At 46.0% G+C, this 22,434-nt stretch overlaps 1 protein-coding gene across 4 annotated transcripts in view; it reads left to right on the forward strand.

Annotated features, from left to right (window-relative positions):
• The window catches only part of LOC106586823 (anion exchange protein 3), a 95,332-nt gene that overhangs the window by 60,871 nt on the left and 12,027 nt on the right, over positions 1 to 22,434 (forward strand). For all 4 annotated transcript variants that reach the window (XM_014174517.2, XM_014174521.2, XM_014174520.2 and 1 more), the window contains 12 exons: positions 2,452 to 2,597; positions 3,785 to 3,965; positions 4,412 to 4,547; positions 7,461 to 7,635; positions 10,224 to 10,332; positions 11,089 to 11,493; positions 12,003 to 12,221; positions 12,600 to 12,748; positions 13,296 to 13,490; positions 13,706 to 13,909; positions 13,996 to 14,085; positions 17,341 to 17,507. In XM_014174517.2, the coding sequence (XP_014029992.1) occupies positions 2,452 to 2,597; positions 3,785 to 3,965; positions 4,412 to 4,547; positions 7,461 to 7,635; positions 10,224 to 10,332; positions 11,089 to 11,493; positions 12,003 to 12,221; positions 12,600 to 12,748; positions 13,296 to 13,490; positions 13,706 to 13,909; positions 13,996 to 14,085; positions 17,341 to 17,507 (2,176 nt within the window). The remainder of the gene's footprint in view (positions 1 to 2,451; positions 2,598 to 3,784; positions 3,966 to 4,411; positions 4,548 to 7,460; positions 7,636 to 10,223; positions 10,333 to 11,088; positions 11,494 to 12,002; positions 12,222 to 12,599; positions 12,749 to 13,295; positions 13,491 to 13,705; positions 13,910 to 13,995; positions 14,086 to 17,340; positions 17,508 to 22,434) is intronic.

Genomic DNA, 22,434 nt, shown 5'->3' on the forward strand with positions numbered 1-22,434 from the left:
TCTCCCCAGACTGTCTGCAAAACCAGCCCTCTGATTGGCATCGACACAAAGCTGTGAGTGAGCTCCCACCCCCATTCCCCAGGGAGATGACACAGCCCACGGTCGAGCATCTGAATACACACCAGAGTATTCACACACATACACACACTCACACACCTGGCTAGCCTTTTCCCCCAAACTTTGTCTTTAGAGGGCCCTCTCCCTCGTTCTACCCCCTTATAGCCTCACTAGGCCCTCTTCCTTGTTCCACCCCCTATAGCCTCTCCAGGCCCTCTCCTCTGATTGCCTCACCAGGCATTCACCCTCTATCATCTCACCAAGCCATCTCCTTCATTCCACCCCCTATAGCCTCGCCCTCTCCCTCGTTCCACCCCCTATAGCCTCTCCAGGCCTTCTCCCCCCTATAGCCTCACCAGGCCCTCTCCCTCGTTCCACCCCCTATAGCCTCTCCAGGCCTTCTCCCCCCTATAGCCTCACCAGGCCCTCTCCCTCGTTCCACCCCCTATAGCCTCTCCAGTCCCTCTCGCCCTATTGCCTCTCCAGTCCCTCTCCCCCTATTGCCTCTCCAGGCCCTCTCCCTATATAGCCTTTCCAGTCCCTCTCCCTATATAGCCTCTCCAGGCCCTCTCCCCCTATAGCCTCTCCAGGCCCTCTCCCTCGTTCCACTCCTATAGCCTCTCCAGGCCCTCTCCCCCTATAGCGTCACCAGGCCTTCTCCCTTGTTCCACCCCTATAGCCTCTCCAGGCCCTCTCCCTCGTTCCACTCCTATAGCCTCTCCAGGCCCTCTCCCTCGTTCCACTCCTATAGCCTCTCCAGGCCCTCTCCCCCTATAGCCTCACCAGGCCTTCTCCCTTGTTCCACCCCCTATAGCCTCACCAGGCCTTCTCCCTTGTTCCACCCCCTATAGCCTCACCAGGCCTTCTCCCTTGTTCACCCCCCTATAGCCTCACCAGGCCTTCTCCCTTGTTCCACCCCCTATAGCCTCACCAGGCCTTCTCCCTTGTTCCACCCCCTATAGCCTCACCAGGCCTTCTCCCTTGTTCCACCCCCTATAGCCTCACCAGGCCTTCTCCCTTGTTCCACCCCCTATAGCCTCACCAGGCCTTCTCCCTTGTTCCACCCCCTATAGCCTCACCAGGCCTTCTCCCTTGTTCCACCCCCTATAGCCTCAATAGGCCTTCTCCCTTGTTCAACCCCCTATAGCCTCACCAGGCCTTCTCCCTTGTTCCACCCCCTATAGCCTCACCAGGCCTTCTCCCTTGTTCAACCCCCTATAGCCTCACCAGGCCTTCTCCCTTGTTCCACCCTCTATAGCCTCACCAGGCCTTCTCCCTTGTTCCACCCCCTATAGCCTCACCAGGCCTTCTCCCTTGTTCAACCCCCTATAGCCTCACCAGGCCTTCTCCCTTGTTCCACCCTCTATAGCCTCACCAGGCCTTCTCCCTTGTTCCACCCCCTATAGCCTCACCAGGCCTTCTCCCTTGTTCCACCCTCTATAGCCTCACCAGGCCTTCTCCCTTGTTCAACCCCCTATAGCCTCACCAGGCCTTCTCCCTTGTTCCACCCTCTATAGCCTCACCAGGCCTTCTCCCTTGTTCCACCCCCTATAGCCTCACCAGGCCTTCTCCCTTGTTCCACCCCCTATAGCCTCAAAAGGCCTTCTCCCTTGTTCCACCCCCTATAGCCTCACCAGGCCTTCTCCCTTGTTCCACCCCCTATAGCCTCAATAGGCCTTCTCCCTTGTTCCACCCCCTATAGCCTCAACAGGCCTTCTCCCTTGTTCCACCCCCTATAGCCTCACCAGGCCTTCTCCCTTGTTCCATCCCCTATAGCCTCACCAGGCCTTCTCCCTTGTTCCACCCCCTATAGCCTCAATAGGCCCTCTCCCCCTACAGGCTTGCTTGGTCCCTCTCCTGATGAGTAGATACTGTCAATTACGCAAAATTCAATAAAATATGGTTTGTGGCCTGAAGAGCTTTAAAATTGAATAAGGATTTTTTAGCTTCTACAGGTCTGTTGTGGACGAACAACCACCCAAAATAAGCACCCCTGTGCGTTACTCTAGCTGTGCACAGAACCTCAGTTACCACATGTACCTGCTGCTTACCCTTCTTTCTATGTTCTCTTTATTTCCAATGGAAACTTTAATCAACTGAAATCAGATTTTTTTATTGTCACAAGACATAGCACCGCCATAGAGAAAGTGCTCAGCCAGTCTTTGGCCCCAGTACACACAGGTTGTATAATGCATTTGACACAATGATTGTAATAAAAAAAAGATGGAGACGGTTCTGTTGTGCAGACAAATAAAAACAAATGGCAAATGTGTCATACATCAGTTGGATAATCTGAGTGTGTGTACTATCGTAGGCCTTTGAGTGAACACAGTTGACCTTTTCTGCAGCTGACCTCTGTGTCATTAACAATAACTCCTGTTGTGGTGCTTTAAGGTCACCGATTCGAGGACAACCCTGGGGTGAGGCGTCATCTGGTGAAGAAGTCGTCTCGATGCCATCTCACTCAGAACAGCAACAGCTCTCCACCCCAGTCCAGCCTGAAGAGGAAGAAGAGAGCGGCCGACAAGAAGACCCATGAGGTGAGACATCGACTACACAGCGCCAGTTGATTGGTTAATTGATTGATTGGATGTATTACATAATTAATAACACACGATCTTCCAAGTATTTTTTTACTAAAGATTAAGCAGCTCTAAAGCCAGGGGACTTCACTTTACAGTAAGGACTTCACTTTACAGTAAGGACGTGTGTTGCCAGAATCTCCTGTTGGAGTCATGACATAGGCCTAAGCCCTCAGTCATGAGCTTAGGATATATATTTTTTGACTGTATGATTTAATCAGTGACCATGGGAACATATGTTCTAAATTTGTTTACTATTTCTATCAGTGTTATCTGAGTAGATCACATTCTGTCCCATTTGCAATGAAATGACTATTTGGTCCCCTGAATGTTCCTGGAAGGTTAGAGCTAACATCTACTTTCTTTTTCTCGGTTCTTGGACTAGAAAAGAAGACCCATGACCATAGGTGAAGTAATGGATAACTAGTTGTCTGTTTGGTACCTGTAGGTGAAGTAATGGATAACTAGTTGTCTGTTTGGTACCTGTAGGTGAAGTAATGGATAACTAGTTGTCTGTTTGGTACCTGTAGGTGAAGTAATGGATAACTAGTTGTCTGTTTGGTACCTGTAGGTGAAGTAATGGATAACTAGTTGTCTGTTTGGTACCTGTAGGTGAAGTTATGGATAACTAGTTGTCTGTTTGGTACCTGTAGGTGAAGTAATGGATAACTAGTTATCTGTTTGGTACCTGTAGGTGAAGTTATGGATAACTAGTTGTCTGTTTGGTACCTGTAGGTGAAGTTATGGATAACTAGTTGTCTGTTTGGTACCTGTAGGTGAAGTAATGGATAACTAGTTGTCTGTTTGGTACCTGTAGGTGAAGTAATGGATAACTAGTTATCTGTTTGGTACCTGTAGGTGAAGTTATGGATAACTAGTTGTCTGTTTGGTACCTGTAGGTGAAGTAATGGATAACTAGTTATCTGTTTGGTACCTGTAGGTGAAGTTATGGATAACTAGTTGTCTGTTTGGTACCTGTAGGTGAAGTTATGGATAACTAGTTGTCTGTTTGGTACCTGTAGGTGAAGTTATGGATAACTAGTTGTCTGTTTGGTACCTGTAGGTGAAGTTATGGATAACTAGTTGTCTGTTTGGTACCTGTAGGTGAAGTTATGGATAACTAGTTGTCTGTTTGGTACCTGTAGGTGTTTGTGGAGCTCAACGAGCTGATAGTGGATAAGAACCTGAAGATGCGCTGGAAGGAGACGGCTCGTTGGATCAAGTTTGAGGAGGACGTGGAGGAGGAGACAGACCGCTGGGGAAAACCCCATGTGGCTTCGCTCTCCTTCCGCAGCCTGCTGGAGCTCCGCAGGACCATCACACATGGTGACACACACACACACACACACACACACAGATACACACACACACACACAGATACACACACACACACACACAGGTACACACACAGATACACACACACACACAGATACACACACAAACACAGATACACACACAAACACAGATACACACACACACACACACACACACACACACACACACACACACACACACACACACACACACACACACACACACACAGATACACACACACACAGGTACACACACAGATACAGATACACACACAGATACACACACACACAGATACACACACAAACACAGATACACACACACACACACACACACACACACACACACACACACACACACACACACACACACACACAGAGATACACACACACACAGATACACACCCAGTCACAAACTTACCACTAATAAAACCTTGTCTCCCCCCTCCATGCCACCCTAAGGTGTCGTCCTGTTGGACCTGGAGCAGACCACTCTGCCTGGCATCGCCAACCTGGTGGTGGAGACCATGATCATCTCAGACCAGATCAGAGCGGAGGACCGGGCCAACGTGCTCCGTGCCCTGCTGCTCAAACACCAGTGAGTGGTCATCTATCCAGGCTTCAGCTCAGAGGACGTTAAGATTCCACACCTGTTAATATACATGGTGTCAAGAACGTGTATCATCACCCCTAAGTCTTAATCACATGTCAATCAGAGAGAGGAAGTCCAGGGCTGTTTCTCTAACGGCACCCTGTTCCCTATGTAGTGTCTTACTTTTTCAAATCAAATCAAACTTTATTTGTCACATGCGCCGAATACAACAGGTGTAGTAGACCTTAACGTGAAATGCTTACTGATGAGCCCTTAATCAACAATGCAGTTGAAGATATAGAGTTAAGAAAATATTTACTAAAAAACTAAAGTAAAAAAAGAAACCTTTTTTTTTTTACTGCCCTACTGTTTTCCAAAGCCCATTGGATCTGTGGTTCTGGTCAACAGTAGTGGACATTTTAAGGAATAGAGTGCCATAGAGAGGCCACATCTACTGGGGTTGCAGTAAGTGATGTTTGACCTCAAACCAGGATTACAAGTGGGAGGTCAACAGTAGAGAGCAGAGATTGTTGCATAAAACAGATAAAACATTTGTAAAAAAAAAAAAAATAATAATTTCAGTCCTACATGAAAATACTAAAGAGTATCACCCCGATGCCAACCCTCCCTCCCAACCTCCATTGTCTTATCTTTCTATTGATCTACAGTTCATTACCATTTGCCCTAACAGAGCTGCTGCATTGGCGGCACATGATAGATTTCAACCAGAATTATACATATCATGGAGGAAAAAGGCTTGAAGAATATCAGCAGTCAAATGTAATTAGGTTGAGGGCAGAGCAGGATGAACACATGAATGAAGGATAAAGGAAGACTTTCTCTATGTATGTTTTGTTGTCTTCAATGTGGTGGTTTGCCACAGTTCAGTACAACCCCAAAAGTTGCCTTACGTTTGTGCACAGGCCTATGTGGCATCAATGCATCTCAAACTATACACATGCATACACACCTTTTCAATATGTGTGAACCCTCCCTTCTATCTGTCTCTGACCTCAGATTCAGTTTTTGCTAAGCCCAGATTGGTCCCTAGTCCCAGTTTGGTCCCTAGGCCCAGCTTGGTCCCAGCGCCGTCCCCAAGCCCTCCAGTGAAGAAGAGGACATAATGGTACCATGTTTGTCCATCAACTGTATTAACTTACCATGGTGTTTACAGTTATTCTGTGGTGACACATAAATGTTTTACGGAGACTCAACAGTCATGGTTTTCTGACTGGTGTTGTGGTGTGTTCCTGGGGTTTGCTTGAAGCAATCATCCATTTTTCTTTTAATGGTATGCCTTTTGGATGATCGGATGGATAGGTCTAGGCCTTTTGGATGATCGGATGGATAGGTCTAGGCCTTTTGAATGATCGGATGGATAGGTCTAGGCCTTTTGGATGATCGGATGGATAGGTCTAGGCCTTTTGGATGATCGGATGGATAGGTCTAGGCCTTTTGAATGATCGGATGGATAGGTCTAGGCCTTTTGGATGATCGGATGGATAGGTCTAGGCCTTTTGGATGATCGGATGGATAGGTCTAGGCCTTTTGGATGATCGGATGGATAGGTCTAGGCCTTTTGAATGATCGGATGGATAGGTCTAGGCCTTTTGGATGATCGGATGGATAGGTCTAGGCCTTTTGGATGATCGGATGGATAGGTCTAGGCCTTTTGGATGATCGGATGGATAGGTCTAGGCCTTTTGGGGTCAGTGTCTGAGGTCGATCGTTGTGTTGCTACAGAGCATTTGGATTGGTACAGGTTACAATCACCTCATTTCATAGTCTGTCAGAAGGGACAATAGGGAAATAGCATCAATAATGTCTCTCATGGAAATCAAAGTCCTTTTTATAGTTGTGATAGTGAAGCTTGAGGACAAATATGGTTTCAGTTGTATTAAGTCCATACATTGTCAAGGTATTCTGGCTTCATCCCAGAAGTAGCACCTGCCTAGTCTCTGTCTTATGATGCCAACTTCCCTGTACGCCATGTCACACCAAGGGTCAGTGACAAGTCACCTGACAGTCTGTCACCAACCATAGAGCAAACTGGGCCAGGTGGCACCTCTGTTAACCGTTCAGAGAGATTCACTGTATGTGCAGCATAAACACACACACACACACACACACACACACACACACACACACACACACACACACACACATAACAGACGGTGATCAACACCCCCGCCACCAGGCCTCGTCACACACACTCCATCAGTTGAAACCTTTCGGCAACGTTTCCCATCATGTCACCAGCTGCTTTCCATGGGAAAAAGCTGTCTAATTGGCTGAGCCAGTTCAACATAGGAATTGATGATGTGGAAAGAAAGACATCAAGGTGGCTGTAGAATTTAGCTCATGGCTTACTCAGTCTGGGCGCTGCCTGAGCACAATCCGGTGTGGTGTCACACCTTGTTCCTTTGTTTTGTTGAGCTTTTGTGTCCAACTCGGGAGGCGGGTAACGAGAGCAAACGGACCTAATGATGGTGGTGATGTCACCTTTGGGTTGGAGCGGGAGTGTGATCAAACTGTCTGTGTGTTGTGTGGGGCCTGCTCTCTCTCTCACACACACACACACACACACACACACACACACAGACACACACACACACACACACACACACACACACACACACACACACACACTGCAGTGTCTTTGTTAACAGAGACACACCCATCACAATTCAGTGGAGCCCATATGCTGAAAGAGCTGTTGGACAGTATGTATGGAGGATTGTTCCCTTTCTGTTTCCTTTCCTTTCTGTCTGCATAAACTATCAGCCACTCACCAACGTATTGAAGGAACACATTATATAGTTTAACAACCTTCATGAAGTTCCAATTCTATTGCATTGTGTCCCTCTCCCAGCCCCATGCTCTTAATGTAATACAACCTCCTGTATCTCCTGCTTCCAGCCACCCCAACGACGAAAAGGAGGGCCTTTTCCATCGCAACCACTCTACTAAAAGCCTTCACGGCAGCTTCCAACGCAACCACAACCACGTTCCCGACACCAAGGCGGCCCTAGTGGCTGAAGATCCTACAGAGGACCTCCACCATGAAAAGAAGCAGCAGAGCAGAGATGCATTTGTGAGCTTGTCTGTTTAGTTTAGTGCACATCTATAGGCTGGAGTGGAGATGGATGCTGCTTGAAGCTGCTTGGATGCTGCTTGAAGCTGCTTGGATGCTGCTTGGGTGCTGCTTGGGTGCTGCTTGGAGGCTGCTTGGGTGCTGCTTGGTGGCTGCTTGAGTGCTGCTTGGCACTGCTTGCGTGCTGCTTGGAGGCTGCTTGGCGGCTGCTTAGGAAGAATGTTGCTCTTTGTTTCAATTTGTGCAGCAGGCCGCCTAGTGGTTAGACAGGCAGCCTAGTGGTTAGACAGACAGCCTAGTGGTTAGACAGGCAGCCTAGTGGTTAGACAGGCAGCCTAGTGGTTAGACAGGCAGCCTAGTGGTTAAACAGACAGCCTAGTGGTTAGACAGGCAGCCTAGTGGTTAGACAGGCAGCCTAGTGGTTAGACAGGCAGCCTAGTGGTTAGACAGGCAGCCTAGTGGTTAGACAGGCAGCCTAGTGGTTAGACAGGCAGCCTAGTGGTTAGACAGGCAGCCTAGTGTTTAGACAGGCAGCCTAGTGGTTAGACAGGCAGCCTAGTGGTTAGACAGGCAGCCTAGTGGTTAGACAGGCAGCCTAGTGGTTAGACAGGCAGCCTAGTGGTTAGACAGGCAGCCTAGTGTTTAGACAGGCAGCCTAGTGGTTAGACAGGCAGCCTAGTGGTTAAACAGGTAGCCTAGTGGTTAAACAGGCAGCCTAGTGGTTAGTGTGCCCAGTGTGGCAGCCCCACGCACCTCTCCAAAACCTGTATATCAAATCAAATTGTATTGGTCACATACACATGGTTAGCAGATGTTAATGCGAGTGTAGCGAAATGCTTGTGCTTCTAGTTCCGACCATGCAGTATGTAGGTGTGTCTTTCGGAAGGGTTGGTTTAAAAGCGGAAGTCAAATTTCAATTAGACCTTGTGTGCAATTTACCAATAAAGTGATCTAAGGGCTCTAATTCAACTGGATCACTGAAGCGTTACAGATTGTGCGATAGAAATGTAAAGGTAATTTCAGAATGAGCCAACATAGGCAGCATTTACCTTGAATGCAGTCTGTGCTAATGCAGGAACATTGCCAATCACGGCTGTAATGCTGAACTTTCATTACATTACATTTAAGTCATTTAGCAGACGCTCTTATCCAGAGCACTTCCATTATATGGATTGAATAGAGCCCAGTAGCTCTTCATCTTAATCAGTAGGCTGGAGTGGAGATGGATGTGTAAAGATTAAAGTTTTGGTCCAGTACAGTTAGAGTTGCGAAGACAATTAGCATTTTATATTGTGTCTGCATCTGAGTCACACGCCTGAATCGTCCTTCAGATGGACAGACTACACTGCTTCTTGGCTCAATAGCCTTGTCCAATTCCTCTGAAAACAGTAGAGGAGTCATTTGAGTAGATGATTACAAGTTCTGAGACATGGAGGATATTACAAAAATTCCACCTTGAAATGTCATATTGTTTTTTATTTTGACCCCATTATATACACCTGTCTATAACATACATTAGGCCAGGGGTATTCAGTTCTGACCCTACGAGGTCCGCAGCCTGCTGCTTTTATCTTCTACCTGATCATTAAGTACACCCACATGGTGTCCTAAGTCTAAATATGTCCCTGATTAGAGGGAAACAATTTAAAAAAGCAGTGGAACTGGCTTTGAGGTCCAGAGTTGAGTTTGAGGGCATTATTGAGTATACTAAAACATCAGATATATGCGGCTAGTACAGTAATGCAGCCACGGTGGGAAACAGAGAGACACAGATAGTTCTTGGAATTGGAAACAGAAAGAAAGCTCCTATTAGCCACTCCACATGTGGTCAATTAGGTTCTTAGTCAGCTTACAGAGGTTCTCCTTGTTAACACTTCTTGACTGTGAAACTGTAATGTTCCCCGTGGCTTGAAACGTTGGAAAATTTCAAACAACTCATCAAAAATCAATAACTCCAGTTGTATTCAAAACATTTAAAAGGGATTTTACCATTTCATACCTGTCACTTTGTCGATTTCTGTATGTCAGGGGTAGACAACTAGATTCAGCCAATCTTTGTCAGAGTGGATGGTCAGGGGGCAGGAACATAATTATAATATTTTGTACTGCAAATTGATCACAACTAAGCCCAAAAAGAGATTGTATTTGAAAATAACAATAAATTCATAACTTGATTACATTGAGACATGATCACATATGTTTCTTTGTTTATTGTGGGAATACTTGGGATGACATTTCCGAAATATATGTATTTTTTGCTGAATTCTTGGTGATTTTACAGTGATTTTACAGTCTTGTTTATGACAAAAATATTTGGGGGGGGGACAAAAACAAAATCCCTCACGGGCATTTAGCCGACCCCTGTTCGACTGTTCGTGGTTCATAACAATCTGTAAAATTGACAAATGTAGCCTTTTTTTTTAAATACACTTGTGAGCTTTGGACAAACTGAGGCCAAGGAAAGAGCCTGTTGCTGTGAATGTCTGGTAAAAGCTTTGTGTTAGCACATGCCACAGGCTTAACATGAAATACATTCTGAAGTTTATCTTACACCCACCTGTTAACGTTTGTCTGGTTTATCACATCAGAAATCATTCCATCCCCCCCTTCCGATGGCTCTCCAACAACAGGTTACCAAACACACAAAACTCCTAGCCAAGATTCCCAAGGACGCAGAAGCAACCGTGGTCTTAGTGGGTAAGCTTAAGGAGTGTGTGCGTGATGGTGCGGGTATCTATGTGCAAGCATGTGTGCAGGAGTGTGTGACGTGTGTGTGTTTGTGTGTTTGTATGTGTGTGTCTGAATGTATGTTGTGTGTGCGTGTGTTTTGGATGTACATGTATTTCCAGGCTACATAAATATTGACTTTTTCCATTCACGTGATAGGCCTAAGGTGTTGTGTACCAGGGTTCTCCCCAAAGAATGCAAGGGTGGCGCTGCGTCAGCTTGTGGACAGGCTGTGCCACTATGTCAAATATATATATATATATATATATATATATATATATATATTTTATATATATATATCTTTTTACTTTATTTGTTATCTTTTAAGGCCATGCACCATACCTTAAGATAGTATTTTATTTTTTGCTCTAGATTGCAGGAAATGGCAGTTACAGGTGTTAAACCCCCCAAAATCTCTGAATCACTCCCCCTCTCCAGTCACCGCCCCCACCCCATGCTCCACCCCCTGCCGTACTCAGCAGTACAACATTGTTTGAAAATCCTGGGGTGAACCCTGTATGCCAATTCATTTAATTTCTAGCTGGCACAACTCACCTCTCCCCTGACAGTGATAGCAAATGCGATTTCTCAAACAAAATAGCTGCCCTGGAATGACCCTTGGATATATCCAGTCCATGCATGGTTAGCCTAACTTGCCTTTGTTAGCCATCACCCATCAGCACAAGCATTGGTCCCGGAGATCCTCCACTGTGTGTCATTCCTCAGGTTGCGTGGAGTTCCTGGAGCAGCCAGCCATGGCCTTCATCAGGCTGAGTGAGGCGGTCCTGCTGGAGTCAGTCCTGGAGGTGCCGGTGCCGGTCCGTTTCCTCTTTGCACTGCTTGGACCCGCTCAGTCCAACATGGACTACCATGAGATTGGACGCTCCTTCTCCACCCTCATGTCTGACAAGAACTTCCACGAGGTGGCCTACTTTGCGGATGACCGGCAGGACCTGCTGAACGGCATTAATGAGTTCTTGGACTGCAGCATCGTCATCCCCCCATCGGACGTGGAAGGCAAGGACCTGCTGAAGACAGTAGCCTCCTTCCAGAAACAGATGCTGCGCAAGAGGAAGGAGAGAGAGAACATCAAGACCCACCCCACCCCCTGGACAGACCAGGAAACCAAAGGTGATTATAATGTCTTTGATTGATTTAATTACTTTTTATTTTAGAATTTTTTTGTATTCCTACAGTCCTTATATAATTACGAGTATATTTTCGAAGACCATTCATTTATTTAGCCGATACCTCATGTGTGAAGCACATATGTACCCGTTTAGGGTCCCAGGACTAGATTGAGAATCCCAGGCATACTGTATATGTAAGTTTCTGTCTGTCTGTCTGCCTGCCTGTCTTTCTTTTTTTTTTCACCTTTATTTAACCAGGTAGGCCAGTTGAGAACAAGTTCTCATTTTCAACTGCGACCTGGCCAAGATAAAGCAAAGCAGTGCGACACAAACAACACTGAGTTACACATGGGATAAACAAACGTACAGTCAATAACACAATAGAAAAATCTATATACAGTGTGTGCAAATGTAGTAAGATTAGGGAGGTAAGGCAATAAATAGGCCATAGATGTGCAAGTAGAATGAATGAATGTGCAAGTCTGTCTGTCTGTCCAAACCGCTCTACAGAGGTGAGCCAGGATGAGCAGGAAGAGGAGGAGGACCAGGAGGTGGACCCCATGAAGAGGTCGGGCATCCCCTTCGGAGGCCTCATCCATGACATCAGGCGGCGCTACCCGCGCTACGCCAGCGACATCAAGGACGCCTTGGACTCACAGTGCATCGCCGCCGTCATCTTCATCTACTTCGCCGCCCTCTCACCCACAATCACCTTTGGAGGGCTCCTGGGTAAGAGAGCATGGGGGCTCATGCCCACAATAATTGTTTTTCTTCTACCTCAAGAATGTGATTGACTGACTTGTCAGAACAAACAATGACATGTTTGCTATCCATCCTAAGAGGATGTGTACTCCATAAAGAGCCAGCTAGCTAAATAACCAGCTAGCTTGATAGATCCTCAAATTGGAAAAAAAATGTTGTGACGACCTAGCTAGCTGGGCATCACCATTTCCTTGTATCTCTACTGTACATGTCACTGTAGGTTTTAGATACTGATTTGTTCATTGATACTGTACAGTGTTCTCATTAACTAGAAAGTAGCTGTTACTGAATGAGAGGACGTTTAAAACTGTCTGTCAATATCCTTCTGCCTTTCCATTTAAACAGGAGAGAAAACGGAGGGCATGATGGGAGTGTCTGAGCTCATCATCTCCACGGCAACCCTGGGGGTACTTTTCTCTCTGATGGCCGGACAGCCCCTCCTCATCATCGGCTTCTCAGGACCCCTGCTGGTGTTTGAGGAGGCCTTCTACAAGGTGCCTGAACAGAAACATATTTACAGCATGGCGATGGTAGATTTATAATCCATCCAAAAATCACAGTCATTTTATGCATTCAAAAAATTGTCATGACAACGTTAGGAAAGTTCATGTTCCATTTGAAAGCCTATTTTCTCCTATTCTGAGCCCAATAGCCCTCTCCTGCAGTCAAATCACCTAGTGGCCTCATGGGTGGAATGTTGTACATTTTTTCAGAAATAATAAACATTATTTTAAAAACCCACTGAAAAGTGTTTCTATGTCAAACTGTTTTGTTATATTTCAGTCTTCTATGATGTATGTAAAGTGTAATTTTGGGATGCAAATTTAAAATGTAAAACATTTCAACTCTATATCTGACGTGGTACAGGTGTCTTCTTTATTCTAAGGCAAAAACCATGTGTGTGAGGTGTATACATTTGTTTCAAAGTATATTTATTTAATAAGACTACCAAGGAACACTCTGTGTAACCCTGATTTAGCCCTCGGCAGTAAAAGGTTAAACATCTATTTAACCCTCCCTCCCTCCCTTTTCCACCCTCAGTTCTGCCAGGCCCAGGGCTTTGAGTACCTGACGGGCCGGGTGTGGGTCGGCTTCTGGCTCGTCTTCATAGTGCTGTTGATAGTGGCGGCCGAGGGAAGCTTCTTGGTTAAATACATCTCACCCTTCACCCAGGAAATATTTGCGTTCCTCATCTCACTCATCTTCATCTACGAGACCTTCTCCAAGCTCATCAAGGTACAACCAGTAGACAGTGTTTTACATGACGACAGTCTAAAGGGCTGTAACTTTGTTGTTCTTTGGAAAATAATAGAATAGATAAAATTGACCAGATGTGGTATTTGGCATATAATAATCACTGAAATTAAAATAAATCATTTTATGGTAAGTCCCAGCTGGTTGCATGGGATCCGTCCATTTGACTGTGACATGGGTATTTTTCCTTTTTACAGGTATTCCAGGAGCATCCTCTGATGAGAAGCTACCCGCCTGCCTTCGGCCTTCCTGGCATGGAGTTCACCAACCCCACAGACCCCCACGGCCCCATCCTAAACCAACCTAACACGGCCCTGCTGTCTTTCATCCTCATGCTTGGTACCTTCTTTGTGGCCTACTTCCTTAGGAAATTGCGCAACAGTCGATTCCTGGGCGGGAAGGTAACCTATCGCAGCCATTTTCTCAGAAACCCCTCATGTGTTTTCTATGGGCTCATGTCAAGTTTTTTATCATGTGATCCCCCAAGGCCAGAAGAATCATCGGAGACTTTGGCATCCCCATCTCCATCCTGTTCTCTGTACTGTTGAGTTACTCCGTCCCCGACACATATACCCAGGTAACCATGACAACTAACAACTAACTCCTCCATCTATCCGTACAGATATCAAAAGGCTCCACTCCATCCCTGATAACTACGCGCCCTAACTCACACACCACTAACACATTGAATATTTAAATAACGTCTCTCACAACCAACTCTCCTGTACTTCCTCGTCATAATCTACTGCAGAGATAGCCTGCAGAGTTCTGTCCTGCTATCCAGGTCTGTACCCAAACAATTTGAACTTCTACTTTTAAAAATCCACCTCTCCAAAAACAAGTCTCTCACCGTTGCCGCCTGCTATAGACCCCCCTCGGCCCCTAGTTGTGCTCTGGACACCATATGTGAACTGATTGCCCCCCATCTATCTTCAGAGCTCGTGCTACTAGGTGACCTAAACTGGGACATGCTTAACACCCCAGCCATCCTACAATCCAAGCTTGATGCCCTCAATCTCACACAAATTATTAATGAACCCACCAGGTACAACCCCAAAGCCGCAAACACTGGCACCCTCATAGATATCATCCTAACCAACGTGCCCTCTAAATACACCTCTGCTGTTTTCAACCAAGATCTCAGCGATCACTGCCTCATTGCCTGCACCCGTAATGGGTCAGCGGTCAAACGACCTCCACTCATCACTGTCAAACGCTCCCTGAAACATTTCAACGAGCAAGCCTTTCTAATCGACCTGGCCCTGGTATCCTGGAAGGATATTGACCTCATCCCGTCAGTAGAGGATGCCTGGTTATTTTTAAAAAATGCCTTCCTCTCCATCTTAAATAAGCATGCCCCTTTCAAGAAATTTAGAACCAGGAACAGATATAGCCCTTGGTTCTCCCCAGACCTGACTGCCCTTAACCAACACAAAAATATCCTGTGGCGTTCTGCATTAGCATCGAACTGCCCCCGCGATATGCAACTTTTTAGGGAAGTTAGAAACCAATACACACAGGCAGTTAGAAACGCCAAGGCTAGCTTTTTCAAACAGAAATTCGCTTCGTGCAACTCCAACTCTAAAAAGTTCTGGGACATTGTAAAGTCCATGGAGAATAAGAACACCTCCTCCCAACTGCCCACTGCACTGAGGATAGGAAACTCTGTCACCACCGATAAGCCCACTATAATTGAGAATTTCAACAAGCATTTTTCTACGGCTGGCCATGCTTTCCACCTAACTTCCCCTACTGCATTCAACAGCACTGCACCCCCCCACAGCTACTCGCCCAAGCCTCCCCCATTTCTCCTTCTCCCAAATCCATTCAGCTGATGTTCTGAAAGAGCTGCAAAATCTGGACCCCTACAAATCAGCTGGGCTTGACAATCTGGACCCTTTCTTTCTAAAATTATCTGCCGAAATTATTGCAACCCCTATTACTAGCCTGTTCAACCTCTCTTTCGTGTCGTCTGAGATTCCCATAGATTGGAAAGCAGCTGCTGTCATCCCCCTCTTCAAAGGAGGTGACACTCTTGACCCTAATTGCTACAGACCTATATCCATCCTACCCTGCCTTTCTAAGGTCTTCGAAAGCCAAGTCAACAAACAGATTACCGACCATTTCGAATCCCACCGCACCCTCTCCGCTATGCAATCTGGTTTCAGAGCTGGTCATGGGTGCACCTCAGCCACGCTCAAGGTCCTAAACGACATCGTAACCGCCATCGATAAGAAACAATACTGTGCTGCCGTATTCATTGACCTGGCCAAAGCTTTTGACTCTGTTAATCACCACATCCTCATCGGCAGACTCAGTAGCCTTGGTTTCTCAAACGATTGCGTCACCTGGTTCACCAACTACTTCTCTGACAGAGTTCAGTGTGTCAAATCGGAGGGCCTACTGTCTGGACCTCTGGCAGTCTCTATGGGGGTACCACAGGGTTCAATTCTTGGGCCAACTCTTTTCTCTGTATACATAAATGATGTCGCTCTTGCTGCTGGTGAATCTCTGATCCACCTCTACGCAGACGACACCATTCTGTACACTTCTGGCCCTTCTTTGGACACTGTGTTAACAACCCTCCAGACGAGCTTCAATGCCATTCAACTCTCCTTCCGTGGTCTCCAACTGCTCCTAAACACAAGTAAAACTAAATGCATGCTCTTCAACCGATTGCTGCCTGCACCTGCCCGCCTGTCCAGCATCACTTCTCTGGACGGTTCTAACTTAGAATTTGTGGACAACTACAAATACCTAGGTGTCTGGTTAGACTGTAAACTCTCCTTCCAGACTCACATCAATCATCTCCAATCCAAAGTGAAATCTCGAATTGGCTTCCTATTTCGCAACAAAGCATCCTTCACTCATGCTGCCAAACATACCCTCGTAAAACTGACCATCCTACCAATCCTCGACTTCGGCGATGTCATTTACAAAATAGCTTCCAATACCCTACTCAATAAGCTGGATGCAGTCTATCACAGTGCCATCCGTTTTGTCACCAAAGCCCCATTTACTACCCACCACTGCGACCTGTACGCTCTCGTTGGCTGGCCTTCGCTTCATAATCGTCGCCAAACACATTGGCTCCAGGTCATCTACAAGACCCTGCTAGGTAAAGTCCCCCCTTATCTCCGCTCACTGGTCACCATAGCAGCACCCACCTGTAGCACGCGCTCCAGCAGGTATATCTCTCTGGTCACCCCTAAAGCCAACTCCTCCTTTGGTCGTCTCTCCTTCCAGTTCTCTGCTGCCAATGACTGGAACGAACTACAAAAATCTCTGAAACTGGAAACACTTATCTCCCTCACTAGCTTTAAGCACCAGCTGTCAGAGCAGCTCACAGATCACTGCACCTGTACATAGCCCATCTATAATTTAGCCCAAACTACTACCTCTTCCCCTACTGTATTTATTTATTTTATTTATTTTGCTCCTTTGCACCATATTATTTATATTTTATCTTTGAACTTTCTTCAAACTACAAATCTACCATTCCAGTGTTTTTCTTGCTATACTTTATTTACTTTGCCACCATGGCATTTTTTTTTGCCTTTACCTCCCTTATCTCAAATCATTTGCTCACATTGTATATAGTCTTATTTTTTTTCTTCTACTGCATCATTGATTGTATGTTGTTTTACTCCATGTGTAACTCTGTGTTTTTGTATGTTGTCGAACTGCTTTGCTTTATCTTGGCCAGGTCGCAATTGTAAATGAGAACTTGTTCTCAACTTGCCTACCTGGTTAAATAAAGGTGAAATAAAATAAATAAAAAATAACAACTTTGCACTGACTGGTCCTGTTTCTGTTGCTTGGGGTTTTACAGAAGCTGAATGTACCGTCTGGTTTCTCGGTCACGTCTCCTGACAAGCGGGGCTGGTTCATCAGTCCGTTTGGCGACCTCAAGCCCTTCCCCGCGTGGATGATGGGGGCATCGGTGGTGCCCGCCCTCCTCGTCTTCATCCTCATCTTCATGGAGACACAGATCACCTCGTAAGTGTTGCAGGTTGCTATGGTAACACAGTTCACTTTTGTTCAGTGAGAGAGTGTCAGTCCCTATAGTGGTGCCTGTCAGATGTGTTAGACTAGATCAGCTTGTGATCAGGATACAGGTTGGCTCATGCATACAGTTGAAGTCGAAAGTTTACATACACCTTAGTCAAATACATTTAAACTCAGTTTTTCACAATTCCTGACATTTAATCCCAGTAAAAAATCCCTGTTTTAGGTCAGATAGGATCACCACTTTATTTTAAGAATGTGTAATGTCAGAATAATAGTAGAGAGAATGATTTATTTCAGCTTTTATTTCTTTCATCCAGTGGGTCAGAAGTTTACATACATTCAATTAGTATTTGGTAGCATTGCCTTTAAATTGTTTAACTTGGGTCAAACGTTTCGGGTAGCCTTCCACAAGCTTCCCACAATAAGTTGGGTGAATTTTGGCCCATTCCTCCTGACAGAGCTGGTGTGACTGTGTCAGGATTGTAGGCCTCCTTGCTTGCACACACTTTTTCAGTTCTACCCACATATTTTCTATGGGATTGAGGTCAGGGCTTTGTGATGGCCACTCCAATACCTTGACTTTGTTGTCCCTAAGCCATTTTGCCACAACTTTAAGTATGCTTGGGGTCATTGTCCATTTGGAAGACCCATTTGCGACCAAGCTTTAACTTCCTGACTGATGTCTTGAGATGTTGCTTCAATATATCCACATAATTTTCCTTCCTCATGTTGCCATCGATTTTGTGAAGTGTGCCAGTCCCTCCTGCAGCAAAGCTGCTGCCACCCCTGTGCTTCACTGTTGGGATGGTGTTCTTCGGCTTGCAAACATAACGATGATCATTATGGCCAAACAGTTCTATTTTTGTTTCATCAGACCAGAGGACATTTCTCCAAAAAGTATGATCTTTGTCCCCATGTGCAGTTGCAAACCGAAGTCTGGCTTTTATATGGTGGTTTTGGAGCAGTGGCTTCTTCCTTGCTGAGCGGCCTTTCAGGTTATGTCGATATAGGACTTGTTTTACTGTGGATATAGATATTTTTGTACCTGTTTCCTCCAGCAACTTCACAAGGTCCTTTGCTGTTGTACTGGGATTGATTTGCACTTTTCGCACCAAAGTACGTTTATCGCTAGGAAACAGAATGGGTCTCCTTCCTGAGCAGTATGACGGCTGCGTGGTCCCATGGTCTTTATACTTACGTACTATTGTTTGTACAGTTGAACGTGGTACCTTCAGGCGTTTTGAAGTTGCTCCCAAGGATGAACCAGACTTGTGGAGGTCTACAATTGTTTTTCTGAGGTCTTGGCTGAGGTCTTCTTTTGATTTTCCCATGATGTCAAGCACAGAGGCACTGCATTTGAAGGTAGGCCTTGAAATACATCCACAGGTACACCTCCAATTGACTCAAATGATGTCAATTAGCCTATCAGAAGCTTCTAAAGCAATGACATAATTTTCTGGAAATTTCCAAGCTCTTTAAAGGCACAGTCAACTTAGTGTATGTAAACTTCTGACCAACTGGAATTCTAATACAGTGAATTATAAGTGAAATAATCTGTCTGTAAAGAATTGTTGGAAAATTTACCTGTGTCATGCACAACGTAGATGCCCCAACCGACTTGCCAAAACTATAGTTTGTTAACAAGAAATTTGTGGAGTGGTTGAAAAATGAGTTTTAATGACTCCAACCTAAGTGTATGTAAACTTCCGACTTCAACTGTACCTCGCCAGGCTCCAAGACAATGTGCTGTAGGACGTTGGTATTGAGCTAAAGGCTAGAGCTGCTGCTTTCAAGGAGCGGGAGACTAATCCGGACGCTTATAAGAAATCCCACTATGTCCTCAGACGAACCATCGAACAAGTAAAGCGTCAAGACAGGATTAAGATTGAATCCTACTACACCGGCTCTATCGCTAGTTGAATGTGGCAGGGCTTGAAAACTATTACGGACTACAAAGGGAAACCCAGTCGCGAGCTGCCCAGTGACGCGAGCCTACCAGACGAGCTAAATGCCGTTTATGCTCACTTCGAGGCAAGCAACACTGAAGCATGCATGAGAGCACCAGCTGTTCTGGATGACTGTGTGATAACGCTCTCGGTAGCTGATGTGAACAAAACCTTTAAACAGGTCAAGATTCACAAAGCAGCTGGGCCAGACAGATTACCAGGACGTGTTCTCAAAGCATGCGCGGACCAACTGTCAAGTGTCTTCACTGACATTTTCAACCTCTCCCTGACCGAGTCTGTAGTACCTACATATTTCAAGCAGACCACCATAGTCCCTGTGCCCAAGGAAGCGAAGGTAACCTGTCTAAATGATTATCGCCCGTGGCACTCACGTCGGTAGCCATGAAGTGCTTTGAAAGGCTGGTCATGGTTCACATCAACAGCATCCTCCCGCACACTCTAGACCCACTCCAATTCGCATACCGCCCCAACAGATCCACAGATGACGCAATCTCAATTGCACTCCACACTGCCCTTTCTCACCTGGACAAAAGGAACATATATGTGAGAGTGTTGTTCATTGACTACAGCTCAGCGTTCAACACCGTAGTGCCCACGAAGCTCATCACTAAGCTAAGGATTCTGGGACTAAACACCTCCCTCTGCAACTGGATCCTGGACTTCCTGAAGGGGCGCCCCCAGGTGGTAAGGGTAGGCAAAAAACACATCTGCCACCCTGAACCTTAACACTGGGGCCCCTCAGGGGTGCGTGCTTTGTCCCCTCCTGTACTCCCTGTTCACCCACGACTGCGTGGCCAAACACGACTCCAACACCATCATTAAGTTTGCTAATGACACAACAGTGGTAGGCCTGGTCACCGACAACGATGAGACGGCCTATAAGGAAGTCAGAGGACTGTCAGTGTGGTGCCAGGACAACAACCTCTCCCTCAATGTGAGCAAGACGAAGGAGCTGATCGTGGACTACAGGAAAAGGTGCGCCGACCAGGCCCCCATTAACATTGAGAGGGCAGTAGTGGGTCGAGAGTTTCAAGTTCCTTGGTGTCCACATCACATCCAAACTATCATGCTCCAAACACACCAAGACAGTCATGAAGAGGGCAACACAAAATCTTTTCCCCCTCAGGAGACTGAAAAGATTTGGCATGGGTCCCCAGATCCTCAAAACGTTCTACAGCTGCACCATCGAGAGCATCCTGACCGGTTGCATGACCACCTGTTATAGCAACTGCGTGTAAGGCGCTACAGAGGGTTGTGCAAACGACCCAGTACATAACTGGGGCCAAGCTCCCTGCCATCCAGGACCTATATAATAGGCGGTGTCAGAGGAAAGCCCATGAAATTGTCAGAGCCTCTGGTCACCAAAGTTATAGACTGTTTTCTCTGCTACCACACGGCAAGTGGTACCGGAGCGCCAAGTCTAAGACCAAAAGGCTCCTCAACAGCTTCTACCCCCAAGCCATAAGACTGCTGAACAATTAATAAAATCGCCACCGGACAATTTACATTGACCCCCCCTTTTGTACACTGCTGCTACTCGCTGTTTGTTATCTGTGCATAGTCACTTCACCCCTACCTGCATGTACAAATTACCTCAGCTAACCTGTACCCCCGCACACTGACTCGGTACCGGTGCCCCCTGTATATAGCCTCGTTATTATTATTCTTTTTCTCTTACTTTTTATGATTATTTTTTACTTTAGTTTATTTGGTCAATATTTTCTTAACTCTTCTTGAACTGCACTGTTGTTTAAGGGCTTGTAAGTAAGAATTTCACGGTAAGGTCTACACTTGTTGTATTCGGCGCATGGGACAAATTCAGTTTGATTTGATTTGGTACCCAGCCAGGCTCCAAGACAATGCGCTGTAGAACGTTGGTACCCTGCCAGGCTCCAAGACAATGTGCTGTAGGACGTTGGTACCCTGCCAGGCTCCAAGACAATGTGCTGTAGGACGTTGGTACCCAGCCAGGCTCCAAGACAATGTGCTGTAGGACGTTGGTACCCTGCCAGGCTCCAAGACAATGTGCTGTAGGACGTTGGTACCCAGCCAGGCTCCAAGACAATGTGCTGTAGGACGTTGGTACCCTGCCAGGCTCCAAGACAATGTGCTGTAGGACGTTGGTACCCTGCCAGGCTCCAAGACAATGTGCTGTAGGACGTTGGTACCCTGCCAGGCTCCAAGACAATGTGCTGTAGGACGTTGGTACCCAGCCAGGCTCCAAGACAATGTGCTATAGGACGTTGGTACCCTGCCAGGCTCCACGACAATGTGCTGTGGGACGTTGATACCCAGCCAGGCTCCAAGACAATGTGCTGTAGGACGTTGGTACCCAGCCAGGCTCCAAGACAATGTGCTGTGGGACGTTGATACCCTGCCAGGCTCCAAGACAATGTGCTGTAAGACGTTAAAACTCAGCCAGGCGCTAATGAGTCTCTCTCTCCTCACTGAATGAAGGACAAATGGATGAATGGGTGATAATTGTGCATCTTACTTCACAATTAAATTTAAATTAGGCCTAACTGAATGATAACTGAATGGCACGGAGGGTAAAGAGGTTGATTTAATTTAGAAAGACTCTATTACTAATCAAATGTATTGTAAGTGAAATGAAAACATGTTATGCTAACACATGCTATGCTATGTGTTGCAATAAGCCTTTAGAATAATGCAAAACATATCCTTGACTCTATCCAAGTTGATGAGCAGGAAACAAACGATGCCGGTCAACCTGCACAGCTGGCAAATCAAAACTAATTTCACACATAATAAGAGTTAGCCTGTATTCTGTTAGCATATTCTGCAGTTTCTATTACACTTACCTTTGTCAAATAACTCTCAGAATTCAGGAGGTGCAGCACTATTTCCAAGAATACCAAGAATATCCGTGCTGTCCATGCATTCAGCACATGACCACTCGCACGGCAGCATTGCTCTGCCTACTAAGC

Source organism: Salmo salar, chromosome ssa25 (assembly GCF_905237065.1).
Source record: "Salmo salar chromosome ssa25, Ssal_v3.1, whole genome shotgun sequence".
Taxonomy (NCBI): Eukaryota; Metazoa; Chordata; class Actinopteri; order Salmoniformes; family Salmonidae; genus Salmo; species Salmo salar.